General features: G+C 32.7%; 1 protein-coding gene across 1 annotated transcript in view; it reads left to right on the forward strand.

Annotated features, from left to right (window-relative positions):
• Positions 1-27,526, forward strand: part of LOC106460596 (FAD-dependent oxidoreductase domain-containing protein 2-like) — a 115,912-nt gene that overhangs the window by 42,965 nt on the left and 45,421 nt on the right. The window contains 1 exon segment of the mRNA XM_013920317.2: positions 1,200-1,634. Within this exon segment, the coding sequence (XP_013775771.1) occupies positions 1,445-1,634 (190 nt within the window). The 5' untranslated portion in view covers positions 1,200-1,444.

The following is a 27,526-nucleotide window of genomic DNA, read 5'->3' on the forward strand; positions in this document are numbered from 1 at the left end:
CATATGTTTCTAAATATAAATTTAATCTAAACAAACGTTGATATTAAATAAATATATAATAATAAATTCATCACATAATATTTCGAAAGAGTCAAAACATGAAAAAAATAGAGTCATCTGTATAATTTAGGAAATCTAAAGCACATTTAAGTACCACGAAGACCAAATACTTCTGGCTTAATGGTACTGCTATTTGATATATAAATGCTCATTTCGTATGATATATCTATATAAATATAATAGTGCTGTCTGTTATATTTCCACGTAACTGCTTCGTAGGGTGTAGATGAATCTTCACCAAAATTGGTATGGAGATTCATTAGGTCCATGCGTGGATACATACAAATTATATCAGTTTTGCATTTTGCAGTTTTTATGAGCGTTTTTGCATTTTTTACCACTACTTCGTCCGCTATTGATGGATATTCACCTAATTTGTCATGAAGGTTTGTTGGGTCCATGCAGAAACAATTGCAAAGTTTCGGTTTCATATTTTTACAATTACATATAAGGGAAGCAACTTTTCATGTCCTAAGATAACTTTCATTAATCACGAATTTAGATAACTTCCGTCCAAGGGACGGGTACTCCAGCAAGTGTATATATAATATTTTTCTCAATTTTTGAGCGAAAATTCGACTTAATTCTCGAAATGATGTCAGTTTGTATAACCGATAGAAAAACAACAACAACACATAACACAATTAACTTGAAAATACAATTAACAAACAAAGGCTAATTTGTACCTTTCTTTTGTTTTCTAATCTTCTGAATTCAAGTGTCTCGGTACATCAGTATAAACATTTCAAACTGGTTTAGCAATCACGTTATGCCAATTTGAAGTTTATTATTTCCTAATCAACTATTTAAGTTGAAAAAGCTAACTACTTAAATTGTCATTGTTAAAATAAGAGGGAACTGGATTATATAATTTCTACGGTTTAGTGTAATTACATTTTGTGAATCAGTGATTATAGTTCACCAAATCTTAGTCACAAATACATAAAAAATATACTATTTTGGCATACTATTAAATTAAACTTTGTTCTTTGTAAAATAAGGTATTATATGATCATAAATATCTTAAGTTTCATTGTACAGTGATAGCCTTACAGAAACAACTGTTCAGTGAAAAGTTCATGTTGTTTTAGAAGCGAGGATGGATTTATAGTATTCCTCTTTTTTTTTTTCTCTTCCAGACAGTCTCAGATCTGTCAAAGAGTTTTAGTGTTTTTGACAAGAAGATGTTTTGCAGCTCCTATTTCCAGCTGCTAGAACACTATTGTCCAAATACATATAGGATCAGAAGCTTTTTACTTAGGAAGCGCCTGACAACGTAACCAGGAGTTCTTTCTCAGGCCAGTGGACTTGTCGCACCCAAGCAACAAACACTTCTCACTTCTGTAATCCTTCCCTTATTGAATCTGACATCTTTCGTCAAGCCATGAAACGACTCACTACAGTTGGCATTGTCTTCTTCGTTTGTTTGTGCTTCAGTCTCCATGGTAACATATCTCTCAGTCTGCCTAGAGAATATTGTATAATCGGTGCTGGACCTTCCGGTTTACAGATTGCTTATTTTTTCCACCAAGCACAGAGAGACTACGTTGTTTTTGAGAGAAGTGATATTGTAGGTAAGTTTCTTCTAAGAATTAATCTCATTTCTGATGTCACTTAGGGACCCTCTAAACGACGCTTACACTACTAGGATATAACATTGACAGATATTTAGTTGGCCTGAGTAAAAATGTCTATAATTCTAATTTTTTATTCGTTATTTTGTCTGTTTGCACAAGTTTTGAACAGATAAAGCATAAAGACGCAGACCAGTAACTCTCACTAATACCTAAATACATAATGTTATTACAATAAATCCCATACATTTTCTGTATAATAAACCTTTCAGGCTAAAGTTACAGATGAATGTAACATTAAAAAATGTTGATCGATTTTCCAGGATCATTTTATACTTTTTTCACAAGTACATTGTTTATTAAAGCTTTACTGTTTTCGTAACTTAGAGTATTGTAGCCACCAAACAATTTAAAATACTCTCAATCTGTGGGCTTAAATACCGCCACTGAGTATGCTTTCCCTTTTGAGCCATGGGAGTGTTATAATGTTACGGTCAATCCTACTATTAGTTGGACTAGTTTCTGTCCCTCTAGTCTATCACTTCGAAGTTAGGAGGTGTCCCCCAGTGGCACAGCGGTATGTTTACGGACTTACAACGCTAGAATCCGTGGTGAGCAGAGCACAGATAGCCCATTGTGTAGCTTTGTGCTTAATTACAAACAAACAATCGAAGTTAGGAATGGGTAACGGAGATGGCCTTCGAGAAGCTTAGTGCGAAATTCAATAAACAGACAAGCAAATCGCTAAAACTTTTACACTTTTACGACATAGCGATACGTACAGTCAATACCTGAAACCCTGAAGGAGAATTGACATAGTCTCAGAACCACAGTCACGGTATTAGTAGTAATGTATTGTTAATTATGTCTGAGGAGATCAGCATGTCTTTCATTCATCTCAACTGCGACAAGAATATTCAGTCACAAGGTTCTGTTTGGGAGGAAGAGGTGTGTGTGTATATATATAACTGAAGAGGCGAACTATACGATAAACTTCACTGATAAACTAGTATTCATACACTAATAATTTCATCAGGGCTCTTCTGAACTTGACGCTGGTGTTACCTAAAATACCTAGTACTGTTTTTGTTCTTTTGGTTACAGACCGTATACTGTGTTAGTTTGAAACCTAATAAATCCACCAAAACTTTAGAAAACATACCACCTTAATAATACTAACCTATATGATATACTTCTTCATTCTATTACTTAAAATACGTTTGTGAAACTTCGTTTTATACCATTCTATTTTAATACTTACTAATAGCCTTTGTTTTTAGAAAAATCGCACCAATAATTTATATAAATTAATACTTGATTTTGTATTAATCAACTGTCTTATGAGGCATCCGATAAAACTTTCTCTCACACAATGCCATAAACAGGCGTGAGTTAAGTGTGAGTTTATCTTGTTTCATTAATGAAATTATAGGTGATTTTATGTAATATCGTTTTCTGAATTTTTACAAGAAACTACCAACTCCGAAATGTTTTACTATACAACTCTAAACGTAAGAGAAAACACTTTCTTGAAACTCATTTTAATTTATGTGGTGAATACTGTGGTATTCGTCTAAACACAGAAGTAATCCTAGGTTTACGAACCGATCTAAACTTGAAAATGAATTAAGACTCAGTGAAACACTAATCGACAAATACGTTGGTTCACAAAGAGCAAACAGTTCTTTGTTCCTAGATTAACGCGAAGCATAAAGCATCAAAAGTTACCGAGATTATATTTCTAAAAAGATATCAATCAACTCAAAGAGAAGATATTAGATTGTGTTCTGTTGAGTTCAAGGAGGTTGCAGTGTAAGATATTACTTCAAACTCAATATTTTTCTTTAGTAGTAGAGTCAAGGAAGAGATAAACGTGCTTGTTTACTTCACTAAATTTTTTGGGCAGAAGGTAAACATTAAACATTACAAAATAAATCCATCTCGGCCATTTACACATCAGTATACTTCGAAGACTAATACCTAAACCCAACCACTAGAAGAACTAATGATAGACGTGGACTATTGTAGACATATGTTTAACTATAAGTGTCAAAATAAGGATGTTGTCACTACACGTAGACAGAAGAGAAGTATTCAAACCAGAGTAAATATGACACTTTAGGATTTTCCACAATACCACAATATGAAACTGTGTATTTGTTGCTGTGGTACATAATAAAGTAACATAACAAAAAACAGGCTGGCTGCGATTCACATATATATATATATATATATACTCATTAATTATGAACTTTATTTACAAAACAGTTAAAGCTTTGTCATATTTGTATTTAATGTGTTTTGAGGATGTAGATATTTTCTGACTTGTAAAAATGCATTGCATCATATAAAGAGAAGTAATTGCAACTAATGAGCGTACTGATTTGTTATGGATTTTTAGCATAAACTAGATCATAAAAATACACTGATGAAATCAGTCTCGACTAACAGGTTAGAGAAAATGTAGATTTGGCCTGAATATTTATCTTTAACGTTATCAACGTTCTGTCTTGCCATCAAACGTTTCGCTATTATTAGAGATTGTCACAAATGAAGTAAAATGTTTTTTATCGTCACTGATTCAGTAAACGCAGTCAAGAAAAGTTATCCCAACTTTCAAGAAAAGTTGTCCCAGCTTGTGGGTCATCTGTGCAAATATTAATTAAGTTAAAATATATTTTACAAGCATCTTCATAAGATCTTTTCTTTTTTGTCTGTTGTTCAGCATATTTCTGCTTAAGTTGATTGTTTTCTTTGTTTGTTGTTAAGCACAAAGCTGCACAATGAGTTACCTGTATTGTAGCCACTACGGGTATCGAAAACTAGTTTTTAGCGTTTTAAAGCTTCAGACTTACCGCTGTGCCACTGGAGGGTTTAGAATAACGACTAGAACTATGATTTTTACAACAGTAAGAAGTCTTACATTTACTGTATATATATATAATACTGTTTTTTATACGTATGTTGAATGACATACTATAACAATTCATTCCTTAGAAACATGTCAGTTATCAAAATGCACCGACAAACATAAAAAATATGTGAACTATTAATGTCTTTTATACAAACATGTCAGTTATCAAAATGCATCTACAAACATAAAAAATATGTGAACTATTAATGCTTTTATACAAACATGTCAGTTATCAAAATGCATTTACAAACATAAAAAATAATGTGAACTATTAATGCTTTTTATACAAACATGTCAGTTATCAAAATGCATCTACAAACATAAAAATATGTGAACTGTTAATGCTTTTTTATATAAACATGTCAGTTATCAAAATGCATTTACAAACATAAAAAATATGTGAACTATTAATGCTTTTTATACAAACATGTCAGTTATCAAAATGCATCTACAAACATAAAAAATATGTGAACTATTAATGCTTTTTATACAAACATGTCAGTTATCAAAATGCATCTACAAACATAAAAAATATGTGAACTATTAATGCTTTTTATACAAACATGTCAGTTATCAAAATGCATCTACAAACATAAAAAATATGTGAACTATTAATGTTTTTTTATATAAACATGTCAGTTATCAAAATGCACCTAGAAGCGTAAAAAATATGTGAACTATTAATGCTTTTTTTTACACGAGGGAAAAAAATTGCAACTTGCGCTGAATTAAACTCTAAGATCTTCTACTTTTGTTTGGAAGAGATTATTTACGCATGACAGTTTGCCACGAGTACAAATAGCTAACTAATAACGCTTAAACACGTATGTATATCGCATATTAGGTTAGAATGTTAAGTTAACGTCAAAAAATATTAGAATTATTAATCTTAAATTCTTCAGTGGATATTATGTGAACATTATATTTTTCTTTAGACTGTTAATAATCAAATGGTCTCGCACAACCAAAACACAAACAAACTTAGACTTGAGCTTTATCGCTACTAACGAAAGACATAAAAGTACAAAATTATATAACGTTCAAGTCAATGAAAGCGTGTTTATTACGTTCTAGTCCATCCCCCGATATATTTACTTAATATTAATGGTCCTCTTATGCTACTTAAAACGAGTAAAACTTCACTTTTTACAACCATGATACGCGATAACAAAGCAAAGCTTTTCGGTAAATGTAAGGAAGCTTAAACTCCCACGTGTGTCATATAATCACGTTGGAACTACACGATTGTGGACATAATATGAAGATATTCAATAAACCTCACACATTACGGAAATCAGCTTGCACTTACATGATTAAACTGTTGACAGAAAAAAAAATTATGTAGAGCACTTAGCTGTAGTTTTTCACAGAGGTTCAGATTATAATTTTTGTCTGCGCGAAAATTCATATATTTACAAATGCCTGCAGTGATTTCGATTTTGCAAACTACTTGTAAAATATAAATAAATGTGATCTCGACCATATATTTCCACCGAAATGTTAGGACTCGCTCCTTTGCCATTAACGTGGTCAACACTGCGTCACTGTAAAATAGGTTTTTAATTATAATAGATGGTAATCATATAATAAGTTACTTAACAAATCATTTAATAAATGTATATTGGTAACTATTTTAGTTACATGTATAAATAGGGCCGGACGTAATCTATTGTATGGAATGCCCAGACTATGAATCCGCAGGTTCATGGTTAGCGTCCTGTTGCCGCAAAACACGTGTTCCGCACTTAGGGGTTGTAGATGTTCTATAAAACTGATGATCAGATCTCACTATTCGGTTGCCCAAGAACTGACCATTGATTTTGTTGATTAACTGTCTTCCTTCTAGTCTATCACTTCATAAATGTAATCTATATTATTGCAATACAGAATAAAGATTGAATTTGCAATTTGTGTTTTTATTGAATCTTATGCTTCGATTGTGTTAACTAATTATGCTTGTGTTTAACATTTTCAACATCAGAGGGCTTATATTGTTGCTCGCTTATATTCGTTTAATAAGTATTCCATGAACGTCAACAAGTCATTGCTCACGTATATGGTGTTTTGAGATGTCTTTTACTCACATATTTATATAGGAATTTCAAGAATATGCAGCATTGATGTGACTAATTTATTCTTATGAATTATTTAGCCGACAAGCTGTTTATAAAACTCAAATACTAATACTGATAAAGGGTAGAACTGAATAACAGATTCAGCTTCAGATTTATTTTTTACTAAATCATTAGTTAGAAGAACGAATGTTCATGTAATCTAATTAATCCATCAATGATATTCTCAATGCACAGTGAGTGTTATATAAAGATTATATAAAATTAATTTGATGTTAATGAACATAAACGAGTAAGAATGTTCTTCTGTAGGCGTAGGATGATGTGTATTTTTCCATAAACTGTTAACAATCAGGTAATGGGTTGGTATCATAAAAACCAGATTACTATACAATTAAAAAGAAGACGTAGACCTGAAGTATGGCGCTGCTAAAGAAAGGCTTCTTTGTCAACGTAAAAGTCCAGTGGCTATTACTTGATTACTGAAAACCTTACGCAGATTTCTAAACATTGTTTTAAAAAATTATATCCTCTTGTTAATACACACACACATATATATATATAGGTTTGGTATATTGTAGACAGGCCTTTCCAGAGTATCTTCTTGTCAACACACACACACACACATGTATATATATAAGTTTGGTATATTGTAGACAGGCCTTTCCAGAGTATCTTCTTGTTAATGCACATCATATATATATATATATAAGTTTGGTGTATTGTTGACAGGCCTTTCCAGAGTATCTTCTTGTTAATACACACACACACACATATATATATATATATAAGTTTGGTGTATTGTTGACAGGCCTTTCCACGGGTGTAGGAAGCAAATTAAAAGCTGGAGGCCAGAGGTATATTTGACCGAACGAAGCGAGGGAATGTGCGCCACGGACGCTCCCATTAATACCGGGGTCCACAGCTTTCCTTGGGGCCAGAGAACCTCTTAGGTTCTGAATTCAATTTTATGCATTTCCTTACTTTTCCTAATTTCTATGTATTTCCACTGTAACAAATGGAAAAGTGGGGGCCTGGACCTTCCGCTTCCTACGCCACTGCTTTCGATAAAATAAGACAATTTTAAAAGTTAAATAAATCCACACAAATTTATACAAATCGTACGAAACACACAGTTGTTCAAATGCTCAAGTAACAATGTAAAAATCATAATAAGTCACATTGACCACACGCATCTTATACATATATTTAAGTAATGTCATTTAAAGCAGAAATAAACCATACTTAAAAGTCAAATGCTACAGCTATTTGTTTGTTTTATAGTAAAGCCACATTGGACTATCTTCTGTGTCCACCACGGAGAATCGAACCGTAGATTTTAGCATCATAAGTCCGTAGACTTACTTTTGTCCCACCACCAGGGGGGACAAATGTTACACCGTTGTTTTTTTCATATCAAACCAAAGTAAACTACGGGTACCACAAACATGTTATACATATTTCAACCAGTGCTATATATTATTTTATTATACAAAACCAGTTGGTTTCCTAACCTCTAATAATTATAATTTAAAATGTACCTTTACTTACTTCTTTGCCCTTTTTGTGACTCTTAATAATAGTTTTTACAGTTTCACAATTCCAGCTAGCTTTACATACTATGCCCTCTATCTACTTAAAATGGCACCAAAAAAAGGTAAGAAATATTTTTCGAAAAATAATGTTTTATGTTTTACACTACACGCACAAAAAGGGAAAACATTAAAATAGAGTTATTTTAGAATTTTCTCTAAATATACTCATTAAGATGTTTGCTGGTATATAGTGGGCTCTTTTCTGGAAATCTAACATGGTATTTATATAAATTTATCCTAAATCTTCAATATGTCACTAAAAAAGATATAACATTCTCTTTAAGTTAATTAATCTGTCTGTCGAATTTTTTTTTATATACAAAAATATTCTTAGCTATTTCCAAACCTCGTAATATAACATTTTTCGGATAGTGACACTAAATTAAAACCTGTTCTAGGTCCAGTAATTGTTTCTAGGGGGGACAGCGGCAAGTCTTCGGATTTACAACACAAAAATCAGGGGCTCGATTCCCCTCTGTGAACACAGAAGATAGCCCGATATGGCTTTTCTGTAACAAAACACATTATAGTAATATATTAACTGTAGTTTCTTCATTGGAAACCAAACGATATAGTGTACTTGCAAGACTTACAGGAACACTTAATTTTATATGTTTGAAATGATTACTAAAAAAATTTACATACTAATGTAAGTTTGTAAAAAATATCAGTTACAATTTCTTTTTATGGTGGAAACACTTACCAGCGTATCTAAAACGGACACGGCTTTCTTACGTCTTTCAAAGGTGAACTTAATCTCCTTGTTTTATCGAATTTGAAATCCCAAAATACATATTAATATCTTGAGTATCCTTTCATATCACAAAACAGTCGTCTAGCAACCTTTTGCAAAACGTTTTAAGTAATCTACAAAATTCATATTAATTAGGTAGTATATTGAATAATTGTAGTTCGAAAAATCCCATAGTGATATTAGCATAAGTTGGAGCAACTTTCGTACCCCTGTTGTATCAGAAATTTAGTAAAAAAATTGTTCCTTTTTTAAACTAGATCTAACCCTTTTAATACAAAACCCTTATTAAATTTAGACTGAATTATTTTTTTTTATATTTCTTCAGAAAAAAATTCGATAGTCTTAAGTCCATAATAATATTCAATGCTTGGATATGTAGTCTAATTAAACAAAACTCTGATTTTCTTCTTAATTTGTTTTCCAATTTTGCAAAATTCAAAATCATCTTTAATAAGACTTGGAATATACGAGAAAAACGGTTTTAGCAATATGTTCAAAGGATCAATTAAGTGTTCAGTAATTTTATGATTACCTCCTACAATCGGGCTTCCAGAAATACTGGGAGGTTTTATAATATAAATATATTCATTTTTTGTTTCCAACAATATTTCATACCTCTTTTGATTTATGGATCTTAGGAAGTACATAAAATAACCATTTTCTGAATTTCTCAAAAAAAAATTATTTTTTTTAATTTATTAATTTTGTCTAATTGGATTTATATCTTCCAAGTTATTAAAGCATCCGATTATAAAATCTTTGGGTCATATTTACCCCATTCTATATTTATCCGCTTTTTTGATCTATGAAATTATAATATCTATGTTTCTTTTCTCTAAAGTTAAATTCTCTTCCATTTGTTTTTTTAGTAACAGAATAAAACTCAATTTATTTACAAGTTAATTGTAATTCAAGGTTTATTCCTTTTACAGGGTCAAAATATGATTTATATATACATATAAATAATGAAGTTTCGTGTAGCACAGAGATTTCAATAAAATAAGACAATTTAAGGTAGAAACTTGCTTTGACTTTACTTTTCAACTGTTACTTCATTATGAAATAATAATTAAGTAACAGCGTTGTTTTATTCTTTTTATTTCTGAGACTTAAATAGCAAGGTATTGCAGCCTTAACTAAACTGTTGAGATGTGCAGGCCTAGATCATGTTGGAAAGTTTAGCAAATTTGCAGAGCTTTGCATTTGGTAACTCTAAACTTCGACCTATATCTAAGTTCTACGAATTATCAATTTTTTGTTTTCGTCGTCTCTTAGATTAACTATCGAAAATGTCGCCCCTGAACTACCTTGTTTCTCGGTTTTACGATTTATTCTGCATTTTGTTGGCATGCATTAATATCACTTTCTTGTTTGTTTTATACCTTTTTATGAAAAGCTATTTTTCATGGTAAACTGTTACATTGTTTTTTATAATTAGGCCCTTTGACCCAGAGCTAGAAATCACCAATAAGGAAAGTACTAGCATTTTTTATCTACTTTTAGATATTTGCCTTTTACTTGCTTTTTCTGGCTTCATGATCATTTGACCTTAGGAAAGTTTCAAGGAAAAGAAGTCAACTGAGTAAGAAATGACAAGGAATGTCGATAAAGATATATTTAAAAGGAACAACCCATCACTAAGAATTCGTAAAAAGGTTATTTTTATTTTAGTTCGACTTAATTAAAGGCATGAAATCACTTTAATAAAGAACACCACAAAGTTTGAAAGTGTTACATCATTATCAATTGTTATATGAATTTCCTCATATATCCTGTTACCGTCAAAATGATCGTAGTGGCATCACATGGGATGCCTTGCTGATGACGTTTTTCCTTTGAATTTGGTCCCTGGCAGCTGTAAGTATATCTGAGAGAGAGGTAGCTTTGCTATTCTTTAATATTGCTATTATAATATTGTAATAATAATAATGATTAATAATCATAATAATATTGTTTTCGTTTGCTGCCCTCGTTTTTTTCAGTCCTTCCATTATGCCTTATAAGATTGTCTTTGATAGTTCATATGTGTGGATCATGTTAATTTTACATTTTTACGGCCATTTTCATGTGACGTTTCATTTGGCTTGTAAGTCTGGCGTGCTTATCTCTTCTTCAAGCTGCAACGTACATTTTACCAGCTCTCTAAGTGCATCTTTAATAACTGATAATGTGCATTTTACCAACTTATTATGTATACTCATATACAGAGAGGTGAGTGCGTCATATTAAATGATTTTGAATATGTAAATTAGCAAGTCACTTGAGAACCACAATGGATACAATTTCGTGGTGGAATGGCGTGTATTAGAACAATATTTTGACATTGACATTTCGTAGCTAGTGTGATGCCACCTAATAATGATTAATTTTTGGAAAGCATATATAACAATCCTTTCTGACACGAATCATTCATACACTCAGATCATAACTCAGATCGTGATTTAGAATTTCCAAGACATGTATATCCCTTGTAGTAAAGAGTATTGGAAAACAAAAGAATATGGATCAATTTAGGATACTAAGGCCATCCACAAAGAGACCTGCGATTATTCGTACTCCAGCCCAGGTACGCAGAGTGCGGCATCTTGTAATGGGTGAGAATCTACGAACACAAAAGTCAGTAGCAGGATATGTCTACTTGCCCCAGGCAACAATACACAACATAATTAAGAATAATCTTCCTGTGGAAACGTGAAACAAGTCAAGTGTACACGAACAGCTTCCACGACATGTCCGTTCAACTGTCACATACCTGGAGAATGAAACTGGTATTCATGCTATTTCATACAAACAAATACTGGTCAGATCACCGAATATAGCTCCTACGGACAGATGTGTGATCGGAAAGCTGAAACAGGCACTATTAAAACGTCGTCATCGAACATTAAGTGGATTGTGGAAAGCATCAGCGAGGAGTGGCGTTGTTTGGACATAACAGCTTTACAACGAAGCCTTTTGCAATGGAAACTACGCTCCAGGAATATCATTAAGATATCTGGTCGTTAGATAGAGCATGAACTGTAAAGATGTGGTGAGACTCCAAAATCGTTTTAAAATAACATACTTAACCTCTGTAATATATATATCTATATCATTAAATGATCAAACAAATCTAATGTCTTAAACAGCTTCTATAATACATAATACCAGATAATTTTATTATGTACATATATATTACATCTTTTCTCATTTGTAGAAAGCGTTTCAATAAGATCGCTATGCTAATTGCTCAAACTAACACTTGAAGTTTGGAAAAGTACGAAATTTGTTACTTGAATTGAATTTAAATATTCATCATCATTATATATGTAATTCTAGGCAATTATTAGTAACTGCAGTCTACTTTTTGTTTCATTTGTAAGTACACACTAGATGGATATGATTTGTTTGTTTGTAGTTAAACACAAAGCTGCACCATGGGCTATCTGTGCTGTACCCATAACGGGTATCCAAACTCACTTTCTAGCGTTGTAAGTCCGTAGTTTTACTGTTGTGTCACTGAGGGTCAGATGGATCTGAGTTAAAATGCCTAAAGTTTCTATTTTTGTACATTCACCATATAGCAGAGAACTGAGAACTTGGGCATTCCTATAAAACCTATACACATCTAAACACATTTTACTCGACTGAGCAGGTATATAATAAGTTGTATTCAGGAAAATTTTCGCAAATTAGTCCAATCTCACAGCTTACGGATTTACCCTCTCCATATGGAACATCCACATAGAACTTACCATCTTTGGTACGGACGTTTTCACACTTATGTAAAAGATCTTTGCTGTAGATAGTTTAAAACTTAGCTGCGCAACGTTTCAAGATGGAACTCACAGTTATCTTGCAGACTTAAACACAACAGTAACGTATCCTAAAATATTCAAATTTTACAGAAAATGTTTAACAATCAGCGAGTATATTAATTTTAAGTTATTTCAATGTGAATAAAACATCACATAAATATTATATAAGGCTGAGTTACATTTATACTGTTTAGTATGAATCTACACTGAGAGTATTGAAATTAAAAGGATTACACACTTCATTCTAGAGTACTTGGGGAATACTGTTTTGCCACACATCTACTTACGTATTTTCATTCATTTTAATGCATATGAATTAGCTTTGATACTGAGACAATGAAGCAAAATTTATTATTAAAGTCAAATAATAAACGGAAGCACTAAATGTTTGTACATAGTGGTAGATAAACAGCATTTGATAAATACTTCGAAGACCATTTAACTACACGACAGCTGTCGGAAAGCATGATGAAAGCCAAGAGATGCTCAGCGATCTCAGAAAATAACGAACACTTTGCAAACCAAAGTTATAGAGTAGGTGTTTGACTGAACAAGAGCGAACTTAGCCAAATTAGATTTTCAAAGCTGCACATTATATCTGAGATTTTCGAAATTCCTAGTCTTTAAACGTTTTGAGAGAAACTTAAGATGAAGACTTTGACATGCAGTTAAACGTGGTAATTGTAAACTATGGAGAGATTAAATAGGAACCAAGAAAGTTGGGGATTTAATATTTTCTCGAGTTGAATATCTTTTTAAAATATCTTAGAATTATACAAATATATATATAAAGTGTCGATCACCTGAAAATGCCAGGGCAACCTGGTGAAACGTAGTGTACTTCTTACTTCCAATAAACCAGAAGTTTATGCCATCTAAGTTATTATTATTGTTATTGTTGTTGTTGTTTGTTTTGTAGAATATTATTACATTAAAAAGACGGCAGAATATTGCTATATTTAAAAAATGGCTTTTCCAAAGACTTTAAAATTATATTTTTGGCAAATGAAACAAATTTGCAAATATGCTGATTAATCGACTTTTTGAAATTTGTTTAGCTGTTAAATTTGTTCGAGCTCCAATAAAGAATGCCAGCAAATGTAAAAAAAAGTATGACGCAGTTGTCAACTATTAAAGTGCAATTTTCCACCTTTTTCTGTACTTTTTTCAAGTGGTTTCACATATTTTCGAATTGAATTTGTTTTACGTACTCCCTTGATATCTCTCGACTTTATCTTTACTCGGCATTTACGCGTTTTCTTATTGGCTCTTTATGAGCGCTTTTAAAAGTAATTTATATTCATATCTTTGTTTAAAATAAAATATGGTATCATCGATGTGTCTTACGAGAAGGTGATACTTAACAAGTGAATATTATGATTAAAAGGTTCTCGGTGCAAAGCTAAAAGTTAATATATTTTGATATGTTTATAAGTAACCGTGGACTTACAGATGGGATGTGACGGCATAACTGAGAAAAAGAATGGCAACCTGCATTTTCATATTTAAAATGTCACTACGACTACTACAGTCAGTTTTTTTTTTTTCATTTGCAAGTCGCTTTAGGCGTAGGCCAAGTTCGAAGCTACAGACACAACCAGAACACTCTGTCGGATACTGCCAAGATGTAGATTAAGGCTATTGACACAAGACTCCCTGTCTATCAAATCGATTGTGCTTGAGCTATAAACAAATCTGCTTACGATTCTTGAGATCCTTAGGGAAAATGGAGGCTTGTTTTTTCATAAAAATTTAATACGTGTTAACGCTCTTGATTTGCATAAATGATTTCTAGGTTTCATTTACTACGCAAGCCAATGAGCTAAATTAACACCGAAAAGTTTCAATAACCTGAGCTACAGATATGCAAACAAATGTATGGTTTATAAATTAGCAAGTGATATTCATGTAAAATCATAAACTAGCTGTCTAGTGTTTTCCTTTTCAATGCATTATCAACATTATTTTTAGCCGCTGCATACCAGCTCGTAGAACGGCTTTGAGTTTTTGTTGTTTTCTCGAGTACAAACTTTTAACTCAGCTCCGTCACCTCTTGACCAATTTGAGATCTAATTGCAGTTTTGGACTCAGGAGATCAAACTCTTTTGATTGATGTATTTGACCACGTCCAATGTGTCACAGATTAATTTACTCTAATCTACCTAGCAGAATTTCAAGTGCCGCGGTTATTGACGATTCCCTCTTGTATTAAAAACTAAATATCTAGTATTTCATTTTTGCCACATTATTATCAGTATTTTTCAGTGAACTAATTTCTGTTACTCACATTTCTGCTATCCTTCTTGACTTAGATTATGGAGATCAAATTATTGTTAATTATATCAACATGGAAATTATTAGATACAACGTGTAACATGTATTCATTTTTCCTGTTGCTCTTTAAGATCACGCTATTTTGAGTTAAATTTAATTTTCTTTCCCTTTTTAACATACAGTATCAAAGTTCTTAGAGCGAGTTAACTTGTGCTATTCTTATCCTACAATATCAAAGCTCTTAGAGCGAGTTAACTTGTGCTATTCTTATCCTACGATATCAAAGTCCTTAGAGCGATTTAACTTGTGCTATTCTTATACTACAATATCAAAGTTCTTGGAGCGAGTTAACTTCTGCAATTCTTATCTTACAATATCAAAGTTCTTGGAGCGAGTTAACTTCTGCTATTCTTATCCTACAATATCAAAGTTCTTGGAGCGAGTTAACTTCTGCTGTTCTTATCCTACAATATCAAAGTTCTTGAAGTGAGTTAACTTCTACTATTCTTTCTCTTCTTAATCCATATTATCAAAGATTTTAGCCAGCTAGATTCCGTTTTTCTTCTTTATTTAATCTACACTATCAAAAATTTAGAGTGTTAACTTATATTAATCGTTTCCATCTTTATCTACAATATAAACGTTTTTACAGTGAGTTCACCTCTACTATTCTTTCTCTACTTAATATATGCTATTTTGCTGTGTTTTAGCTTATGTTATTCTTTCCTTACTTAATTTATATTATAAATATTATTTTGCTGTTACGTTTTTTCCACTTAATATTATGCTGTCAACATTACGTGTGGTGAGCTTCATAATGCTGTTTCCAGTTTTCTTAATCAAGATTAGGAATATTGATTTAGACTATGAAAGTTATATTAGTGAAAATTAACTTTTATTTCAATTTATGAGCCTAGCGTGGGCGAGTGATTAGCGTGCCGGACTATGAATTCGAGGGCCCAGTTGTCGCAAAATCGCGCTCCTCATTTTGGGACCGTCAGTACGTTATAAGAATGACTGTCAAATCCCACTATTCAATTAGAGTAGCCCAAAAGTTGGCAGTTGGTGCTGTTGGCTCTTTTGCCTTTCCTTTGTCAGTTCAAAATTAATGACGGCTATAGGCAGATAACCTTTATTTAGTTTTAAGTAAAATGTAGAACCACACGAACAAAATTTCGACTTCTCTGCTTAATTAAAGTTAAGGAGTTATCATATTTTAAGCTAGTTTCTGTTTACATATTTTATTTATGATGCCAAAACTGTTGTAATCTGATTACTTTATCTTTTCTACCCTTATTCTGAATCATCAATAGTACGTAATTGTGAATTATAGGAAAATGATATCACGTGTAGATGTTTGCTAATCAATTATGAAATTTGAAGTGATAGATTAGAGGGAAGGCAGCTAGGCAACGCCATCCTCCGTCAACTCTTTTAATAACGGTACCATTGCTAGTTTTATTACAAGAAAGTGATTTTCGTGCGTTTATAATTGCCACTAGTTGGTTTGTTTGTTTTTAAGTTAAGCACAAAGCTACACAATGGGCTATCTGTGCTCTGCCCACCACTGGTATCGAAACCCGGATTCTAGCGTTTTAAGTCCGCAGAAATACCGCTCTGCTACTGGGGGGCGCCACTAGCTGAATTATTAAAATTTATTAAAATCGACTGTATGCTATTTTACGAAAATGATTTGTGTGCACCCCAAATTTTCTTAACCACTTTAATCACTTTTAACCACTTGTTAGTTTCTTACTTATTATTTATAAGTAAGTTTTCAATTTAATATGTGCGATTCTGAAGCCTCATTAATCTTATGCAAATCGTTTTACATGTTATTGAAAACGCCACTAACAAAGAAAATAGCTTAATAAAAAGCTTATATTATCAAATTAACTTACTCAAGTTTGACGAATACGAACAATGAAACCTACGTAATTTGAGGAATTTTCTTACGTGGAATTCAGTTAAGTTTAATTACCACTTATAATGGATTATTCACTAAATATATTTAATCTATTGCAACTTAAAGTCTCCGTCATGTATCGCGTCGAAAAATCTAAGAAAAACATAGAAAACTTACCGCTTCAGAAATTAATTAAAGTTGAGGATATAGTGTAAAGTAACTCTTACTATTGTGACATCGATTGACAAATAAGAAAATTTGAATAGAGCTGAATTCCAACATCTGAGAAACTTCTTCATCTACAGATAAATTAAGAATATATTTACAAAGTAATTGAAGAAGAGAATGTATTAATATCAGACAATAACTTACCTTTGTCGTTCCATTCAATTTAGTCAATTAAATTCAGTTTCAAAAACAGTAGATTTAGATTTTGGGTTTAATGAAGGTGTGCAAGTTTAGTGTTGAAATATTAACATATGAACACTTGTTACAGAATGCCCAATTCTAAAAACTAGGTGGACTGAGAAAAATAAAACATTTGTAAATGATGTACTTGTAATGTAATATTCAGCAGGACCTTAAGAGAAGTATTTGTTTTAAACCACACGTCCAGGAAGAGAAACTGTTATTTTATTTAACAACAAAGTATCAAGCAGCTGCTCCTCCAAAGGTTTTTCGGTATATTTATCTTTTGGGTACTTATTATTTGTGAATAGTTCCTATTGATTTGTTTGTTTCTTTTTTCCATGATGACCAACTGTAGATTTCATCAACTGGTGTGTAGTTTCTGCTTCATTTAACAACAAAATGGTTTTAGTTGTTATTTTTTTTCTAGATAACTGTTTGAACAAGGACATGCATTATCAGGAACATGACAATGAGCTGACAAAATGAGACTCTTCTGTCATACAATGGCTCTTCTGTATTTTGTCAGCTCGTTGTCTTGTTCCTGATAATGCATGGCCTTGTTCAAACAGTTATCTAAACATACACACGTGGCTTCTTCCGTTGCGTCTCCCACTCGTTTCAATGGTAGATTGTGGTAATATCTATGACGCACAAACCTTGTTTTGGAAACAGAATCACGATTTTAATGACGAGTACAAGAGAATCGAACCTAGATTATTATTAAGAATTCCTGAAATGCTATCAAAAATCATAAAAAAGTAAACATACTCTAGCGTTGAAAAATTTGCTTCCTTAAGTTTTTCTGTAAAATTAGAAATGAAAAAGTATTAGTAAAATTTGTTTTAAAAAACCTTTACACATCGGGTTCTTCCATTTAATGACTACCTACATCGAGCGGGCGTGGCGTAATGGTTAGCGTTCCGAAAAGTGAATTCAAGAGGACATGGCTTGCTTCCCGTTACCGCCAAAACGTGCTCCGCACTTTGTGGTCGTGGGTATACTTTAAGAGTAAGAGACAAATCCCACTATTCAGTCACACAAGAGTGAGGGTGGGGGCTGTTATTTTGACTAGCTGCCTTACCTCTGGCCTTTAAGTTCAAAGTTATATGCACAGATACTTCTTATGTAGCTTTGCATTAAAATTCTAAAAACAAATATAATATATTGTAGGCTTCAGTTTCCCGAAACTTTTCTTTAATTTTCAGTCCATCCTTATATTATATTTTGCTCATATATCTTTTTTATATTGTGTTATCCAATATGAAAGATAACGAATCCAAAATATTGAACGAGTAGTAAACACGCTTTTCTAGGATCCTAGAGTAATAAAGAGCAAATAATACAAAAACTCTGATCACTTATCATGATTGAGTACAAATATTATTATTTTTCGACCAAAAGTCCAATAAGTTCTCACATTACTGCGCATATTCCTAACCAGTTTATCTTGACTCTACGAAACAGTCATTGTTTATCTTTGGTTGGTGTTCGAAGCCATTTAACTTTACCGAAACTTCGAATTAAAACCGTCCTTAGGTTTTCAGATGACGATAAATGTTTGTCTTGCCATTCACATTTTGAGATTTAGAAACAAATATCCCCAGGAAAAGGAAAACAAACTCGCCCCCACAATGTTTATACTATCGAATTTTTCTGGAGTTATCACGAGTGTTTTCGTTTTCATCCAATGTTTATGTTTGTTCTTTTTTTATTGGAAAATCGGGAGAGAGAGAGAAACGAAATATAGTAGATGATAAAAAAAAATGAAACCATGAATTATTTTTCTCAACAAGAGTAAATTTTGATGTAGTTTTAGGAATAGTATTTAATCATCTATCTGACGTTTTAAGACAGATATTTTTATATTCTGAAAACACGTAACAATTGTCCGACGCTTTTAGCGAATGTAAGTTTCACAAACTTTAACGAGGAATTTTACACCTTTTGTTCACATTACGATTAAAAGACATAGCTTAGAACAAGTCAAAATACGTCTTTGGTTTTAGCCATAGCTCTTGAATCTAAAATCCCTGTTCATGCTAATACATTTAGAGAATCATTCTCTTTTGTAGTTGCGATACAATGAAGTTTTGATAATTTTGTACTCAACTTTTTTTTTTCCAGTAATGTATAAACTTTAAGAATACTCAGGGACATCTATTCTTAAATACGAAATTCGTGAATATGAGGAATCCATTTAACGGAGAAGTTTTCGACGAAATGTTTGGTAGTGTTCAGCGTGATTTCTAATAATGTGGCTCAGATAAGCAGTATCTGTGTTTTACATCTGAAATTGATATTAGTGTTCAAAATGGTCACTGTACTATCGAGATACATTTGATATATAGTTATTTGTTTTGTTTGGCCAGTGGACTACACTGCCTTTTATACTCTATGATTTCAAAAGTGTTTCTGCTGAGCATTTGGTAAAGTAAAAACAAGCTCTATGGATTCCACAGCATCTTTTTACGTTTATTGCTGACCAAGTATAAAAAGTTATCTTTTGTATTCCTTAAATCCTTCTCCTATGTCCGAAATTATCCATAACTTAATTGAAGTGTTGTAAGAAATATTAATGATAAGATCTTCTTGAAGTTGGTCTGTCAATGTTTGTAGAATATCTAAACTAATTTCATCAACATTTTGGTAAAAGATTGCTTGCATGCACGCAACAGTCAAACACGCTTCAAACGTCCTTAATTACATTGACATTGTGTTAGCTCTAGAAGTACGAACTAATCAGAGTTTTTCCTTGCATGATGCAATCCTGTACCTAATTGCCACCCCTAGGAAAGAACCGGTAGGTTATTGCATTATTAAAAACGTACCAGCTGTCTAATAATTCTATCATCTGCTGAGTTCAGATCTCACTTACTAGTTGTTGTATTATAGGCGTCTATTGTTCAGAATAGGCAGGTATAAAAATTAAGAATACTACTGGTTGTATTGAGTAATAATCGATCGTTCTCTTTATCTACCAGCATATACAAAAATTACTTCTGTAGCCCACTGGTTAAGTGAAAAAACAACAACAATTACATAAAATATATCTCGAGAGTGTAGTTACCATTTTCTAAGGTCTTAATCAACGGTAATATCAAGTTCACATGTAACAATAAATCTCGTCTTCCATGGGCAGGATCTTTTTTTTACAGAAAAAAAAACATAGGTTTTTATTATGCCTTTTTGGCAGTTTTAGTTGGCTAATCCGTTAAGAAAATAATTGACAATTATAAAAATACGTGGATCCCGTGATGAGGAAGGAATATGTTAGTTTTATAAATATATAAATAGCAATATGAAAATATGCTTTTAAAACTTTAGTGATAGGAAATTATAGCATAAAACGTACTTAAGAACAGCAATGAAAAAATAAAGATTGGAAGGAATGTACCAAACTAAGAAACGTAACTGTTAAATAAAAGGACTATGTCAATATAAATAACAAAAATATAATACGATGGAAAACTAAGAATATGATACGCTGAAGATTAGCGATTCAACATGTATTGAATAACAAAACTATAGCACAGCAATAAATAGATGAGTAACACCCTCATAAATATGAGTTTAATCATTAAAGAACAACATTGAAAAATCTTTAATAAAAGGGCAGTGTACGTTGACTAATAATAAAGGATGTTTTATACTACACGCAGAACGTGCTGTGCTAACGGCTTTGTGTGTTTCAAGAGGAGGAGGGGGGGGGGACAATTTAGACGCCTGAATACACGAACTGCAGAACCGTACAATATAATCGAATTTCGTCTGTAAGATATTTTTAAAAACGTAAATGTCATGTTTGTCATTTTTCATTCATTTAAATACTTGCACACTCTTACACATGAACTAGCTTATGTATTTTATTGAGATAAATGTTCATTCACTATATTGTGCCTAATCATGATATCCAAGAATTATATATATATAAACGGTAACAATTCAACAAATTTTGCCTATACATTTTGCCTGAAATCTGACCGCGGGCTGGGGTTGGTCCTGTGGTAGAGCTCAGGATTTCGAAGCTGGCGAGCCGGGTTCGAATCCGTGCAATACAACAAATATTCGCCGCACTTTGAGGTGTGTATGTATTATAAAAGTTACAATCAATCACTTAGTGTGTATAGTGGTTTCTGTTGATCGACTGCCCTCTCTGTGGCCAGTAGTTCAACATTAGGAACGTCGACAATTGGTATTAGTAGTTTTGCTACATATACGTAATATATGAATTCAGGTTTAAACTGACATTAATGATAAAGTAGTTGTAAAGTTATCTTGAATGAAACAAATAGAAAGATGAATAATTTGGTGTGTTGGTAACTTTCTGGTTTCGTATTTTAGCGATAGTTTCCTGCCTCGTTTTTGGGCTTGTTAGATAGAGAAACAACTGAAAGTGAGTGGCAATCATATTTCAAAGTAAAACTCTCTATCATTATTGATTTTTTTAGCGTGCATATTTGTATTATGCCTACTGAATATCTTGGCCACCTCTAGATATGGAGTCTACCGACTCTATGATAATATTGTTGTTGTGTCTCTAGATGACAACTAACCTGGGGTTATATATGAGTTAAACAATTGTGTGCTGATCTTTCTAATCATGCTGGGAAAATTACTAGACAGAATTGTTACAGTAATCAGATAACATTTTCTACGTTGTGATGTTATGTTTGTGTGCACACATACATTCAGTTATCAACAAAAAGTATAAATCAAATGTTTTAATGGCGGTTAATCTTATGGGTAAGAAAGTCCAACGTAGAGCTCGAGTATTCTGTTTATTCGTTCTTATTGAAGAGTAAGTTAAATACGAACAACGCCATGGCGCGTCTGATAGTGCTAGAGAACAGTAGCATGAATTTGAATGGAAGATAACGTGGGAAATAAACTGAAAAAAAAATCCATCGTAGCTCTTATCAAAGCACGAAAAGTTGATAAACTGTTAATCCCTTCGCAAGTTTGCTTACTTGTTGCTTGTTTGCAATTAAGTGGATTGTGGAAAGCATCAGGGAGGAGTGGCGTTGTTTGGACATAACAGCTTTACAACGAAGCCTTTTGCAATGGAAACTACGCTGCAGGAATATTATTAAAATACCTGGTCGTCAGATAGAGCATGGACTGTAAAGATGTGATGAGGCTCCAAAATCGTTTTAAAATAACATGCTTAATCTCTGTAATATATATATATCTATATCATTAGATGATCAAACAAATCTCATGTCTTAAACAGCTTCTACAATACATAATACCAGTTAATTTTAATATGTACATATATATACCATCTTTTCTCATTTATAGAAAGCGTTTCAATAAGATCGCTATGCTAATTGCTCAAACTAACACTTGAACTTTGGAAAAGTACGAAATTTGTTACTTGATTTTGAATTTAAATATTCATCATCATTATATATGTAATTCTAGGCAATTATTAGTAACTGCAGTCTACTTTTTGTTTCATTTGTAAGTACACACTAGATGGATATGATTTGTTTGTTTGTAGTTAAACACAAAGCAACACAATGGGCTATCTGTGCTGTACCCATAACGGGTATCGAAACTCGTTTTCTAGCGTTGTAAGTCCGTAGATTTACCGTTGTGCCACTGAGAGTCAGATGGATCTGAGTTAAAATGCCTAAAGTTTCTATTTTTATAGATTCACCATATAGTAGAGAACTGAGAACTTGGGCATTCCTATAAAACCTACACACATCTAAACACATTTTATTTGACTGAGCAGGTACACAATAAGTTGTATTAAGGAATATTTTCGCAAATTAGTCCAATCTCACACCTTACGGATTTACCCTCTCCATGTGGAACATCCACATAGAACTTACCATCTTTGGTACGGACGTTTTCACACTTATGTAAAAGATCTTTGCTGTAGATAGTTTAAAACTTAGCTGCGCAACGTTTCAAGATGGAACTCACAGTTATCTTGCAGACTTAACATATCCAGTAGCATATCCTAGAATATTCAAATTCTAGAAGACTTAGATAGCAGAAAATGTTTACCAATCAGCGAGTATATAAATTTATTTTAATGGGAATAAAACATCACATAAATATTATATAAGGCTGAGTTACGTTTATACATTGAACTATCTGTGCTCTGACCACAACGGGTATCGAAACCGTGTCGCAAGCTCTACGTTTTGAATTTTACTTTCTAAAACATTTTTTTTTCATTGTCACAGCCACTGAAATGTATGTTACAGCGCCTCTGGTTTTCATTTCATTTATGCACTCTAAAGTATAAAAGTTCTTACTTTTTACAAGTTGAAATGAGAACTTTTAGGGACTTCAAACACTGTATGGCGATCGCACTATTACAGATTTGTTTTTTTGTTGTTGTGAAGCGTAAAGCTACACATTAGGCTAACTGTACTGTGTCCACCGCAGATAATCGAACTCCAAATTTTAGCGTTATAAGCCCTCAAGCTTGCCGCTGAGTCATCAAAACTACACTAGTCAGTTACATTTTCTTGCATACGTAAAATATAGCATAACGAACAATTATGAGATTTCGTCACAGAATTATAAAACCTTCGATTCTCAAAAAAATATATTATTCTTTTGTTTAGATATTGTTATAAGCATAACGTTTACGATACGAGTAAATTTAGCGCTTCTTTGGTCTTAATATATTTATTAATGAGTGAATTAAGACGGAAGAAACATAACACGTGTGACCTATTTGAATAATTTGAAAATATTTATAAGTAGCATTTCTCTATCGTACTTTTATGTCGTTAGCTCTGTAATCCATTCAGAATATCAAAACGGGATTTCTTGTCTACGATTTTAAGCAGGTTTGTGCTACTTATCTAGGATATGGTTATCAGGAAAAACAATTATATTTTTAAAAATGTAATAGTTATATATAGAGTGATTATAGAGTTTCTTGACGAGTGTTTGGCATTGCAGCGCTGATATCAGATATGGTAGGATATCGAAATATGTAGAGAATAGATAGAGTGGGCATGAGAAGGAAATTTCAGTAAATAACACGTGACTGTCATACAAAACAACTGACCGACTAGTTATTCCCATGCATTCCACAAAACAATAACGGGCTTGAGCACAATTTTCTCCCTTCTGTACGTCTTCCAAGCAATTTTCTGTGCTGCAGATGTTAGTGTAGAATTGACGTAATAGAACGATACGAACCCAAAGTATCGACATTCTATCGTATCCACTGTAAGAGTCATTACTGACTTCATTGGTCAGCTTTTATGATCTTGTTGACTAGTAGCTCCTCCTGGTCGCATTTTGTTATTGGCTGAAATTTCTTCTCATGAAGACTAATGTTTCATCATTTTACTCTGTTTGGTTTCAACACTAGACTGTCGAATTCCTGTTAAGTACTACATATTCAATATACACTACGTAAAAATCGGATCTCAAAGTGTGTTAATCTCTCATTACGTGACGGCAAACGTGCTTAGCCTTTTTGTCACAGCCACTAAACTAACTCAATATCCTTTCTTTACCTAAAAGGTTTCAGTTCACATATTTTCCCAAAACCAGAACGATGGGTACAAAATTTGTATCATTCAGAATGAACTCAAAGATACCATACACACACACACACACGTGTGCAGTTTCCGTTGTTCACGAATCTTTAGAATATCATGCCCATATTGAGCAGACTTGTGTTGAACTCTTTAAAACTATCGGAGAGAGCGCTATCATTCTTTATGTAGGGATGGCACGGATGGCATCTGAATTTTCATCTCTACAGGTACTCAGAAGCTAAATATGAAAAGCTACTTGGCATAATCGCTCTATCTCCGGTGTATCTGCCGCTTTTCAGCTATCCAGAGCGACCCAAAGTTGAAAACCAGCGAATAGCCAAAACCGAGATCGTCCTGAACAAACCTTTTTAACTGACAAATACTAGAAGGTGTTATTAGCAATTTGTTCATTTTGGAGGAGTTTTGTTTAAGCTTATCCATGATGGCTTAAATAAAGCGAATTGTAGGATCGTGGGAGAGTTTTTTGTGTGTGTGTGAAAGCTGATGTCATCAAATCGTTACTTAGATTCAGTGATATCGTCTCTTCTTTGTCTGCTGGCTTTATTGTAATACTATTGTCAGAGTTAAAGTTCTTAAAGAGCTATTATTTCTATTTAATGGAGATTATTGTCAGAGGTTGGAATGTTATCAAGATTTGGATTATGCAGCTTTAATACATCTTTATAAATGTAATTCTCTTTTTATGGAATGTCAAAGATTAAGAAGATTGTACAGCATGTTCCACTGAAACATGTAAAGATTTGTAGCTTATATTATTTGCTTTTAACTTTATACAACTAAATTATCATGCATGTCAAAACAATGGTGTCGTCAGCTTAATATTTTTATTGAATCTTTGCACAAGAAATGTCAGTCTGACATATATCAAAGATGGATTTTTTATTTTAAAGTGGTTGATGAGGAGAGTGTGTTTTCTTGTAAAATAAATATATGAGTTTTCGAGAAAGTTCACGAAAGTCAACAAATCAAATATGTTTGATTCATTAACAATGCTGTTTGTTGGACGAAGTTGAGATTTTTGCTGAGAAGGCTGATTTCTTATTTAGAATTTACTTTGTTTGAAAGGCTCATGATATTGAAACATTTGGAGTGATTTGATATTGAGTAACTGGATAATGTGGTCGTTGTTTTTATTGGCAAGTGTAGTAAATTGAAAGAATTCATTTTCAGTAATCGTTGGGCTTATATATGTTTTTATAAGTTTGTTTATAATGTTCAATTCTTTTTATTCTTAGATCATACATTACGTTTGTTATCTTAAGTTTTATACCATCTAAATACCTTTCACAACAATAATTCAACGCACACAATAAAAAATTACACAGATCAACAGTAAAGTTCAGCACTTCAACAGACTTACCCAAAAGTCTACTCAAAACCTACATTACAGCCACTATGGCCTCCAAACAACAATCTTCTTCAGCTTACCGTGTCTCTCTTTTAAGAGCCAGCATATCTTCACACATTCCTTAATTTGTCTTCCACAAAAGCAACTTGTTTACCGACTTACAGCATAAACTTTGGGCTGTTGCACATCAGCTGCCAGGTCTTGATGAAGAAAATATACCAAAATAGCCTCACTCTGGCCTCTCTCTTTTTTCTCTTTATTTTACTTTTCTAATGAAACCTTTACTCATTCTTCTGACAGCGTTCATCTACTCTTCAACGTGAATTTCATGACTAACAGAAAAAAGTCTTTTAAAACACGTAGAAAGTTAACAAAGATAACATCAACATACGAAATATTTATTTAACGATCACCAAAATGTACCTACTTTTAAAGAAAAGTCCTCTTCGACACCTCCCACAAACAGTTAACCACATTTACAATTATATTAAAGAATGGCATAATCCAAACATTCAAATGATCAACACTGTTTGTGTATTTGTTTGTTTGTTTCAGCACAAAGCCACACAATGGGCTATCTGCCCTCTTGTCGCCGCGGAGAATCAAACCCCGGATTTTAGCTTTATAAGTCCGTTAACTTGCCGATGATCCTCCGGATGACTTTAAATACTCCCACGATAACCTCAACTTAATGGGAGGAACTGCTCTTAAGGTACTTAAACCTGATAATAGTATTATAATAGCAGAAAGTGAACAAGGTTGGTGCGGTTCCTATTCATTTAATTTTGCCACTAACTAACTGACATTAATTTCTAGAAGAAGCTCTCTCAAGACACTATGACTCAGTATAAAGCTGAGAAAGCTTCTCCAGAATAATACAATACACAAAAACTTCTTCCAGTACTTTACATCTAAGCAATCTTACCCAAAGGTGTTTCATCTCTTAACTAAATTAATCCAGGCCATCCTTGAATTTATAGTATTGTGGCAATGAAAAATTATCTACAGTTCCCCTCTACACTGAAAAGCTGAAACATTCTATTAATAAAGTTGAGAACATCAGTAACAAAGTATCTCTAAATTAGTACTATAATTAGTATATCTAAATAGTCTTCTGTGAATTAGGGATGTTTTCTTCCTATATACTCCATGAAGGACTAGAACAACTACAAATTCTGAAAGTAGTTCAAAACCTATTGAACCCATCCGAATCTCATAACGCTATTGATCTGTTTGTGTGTTATGAATTTCGCGCAAAGCTACGCGAGGGCTATCTGCACTAG

Source organism: Limulus polyphemus, unplaced genomic scaffold, assembly GCF_000517525.1.
Source record: "Limulus polyphemus unplaced genomic scaffold, Limulus_polyphemus-2.1.2 Scaffold34, whole genome shotgun sequence".
NCBI lineage: Eukaryota > Metazoa > Arthropoda > Merostomata > Xiphosura > Limulidae > Limulus > Limulus polyphemus.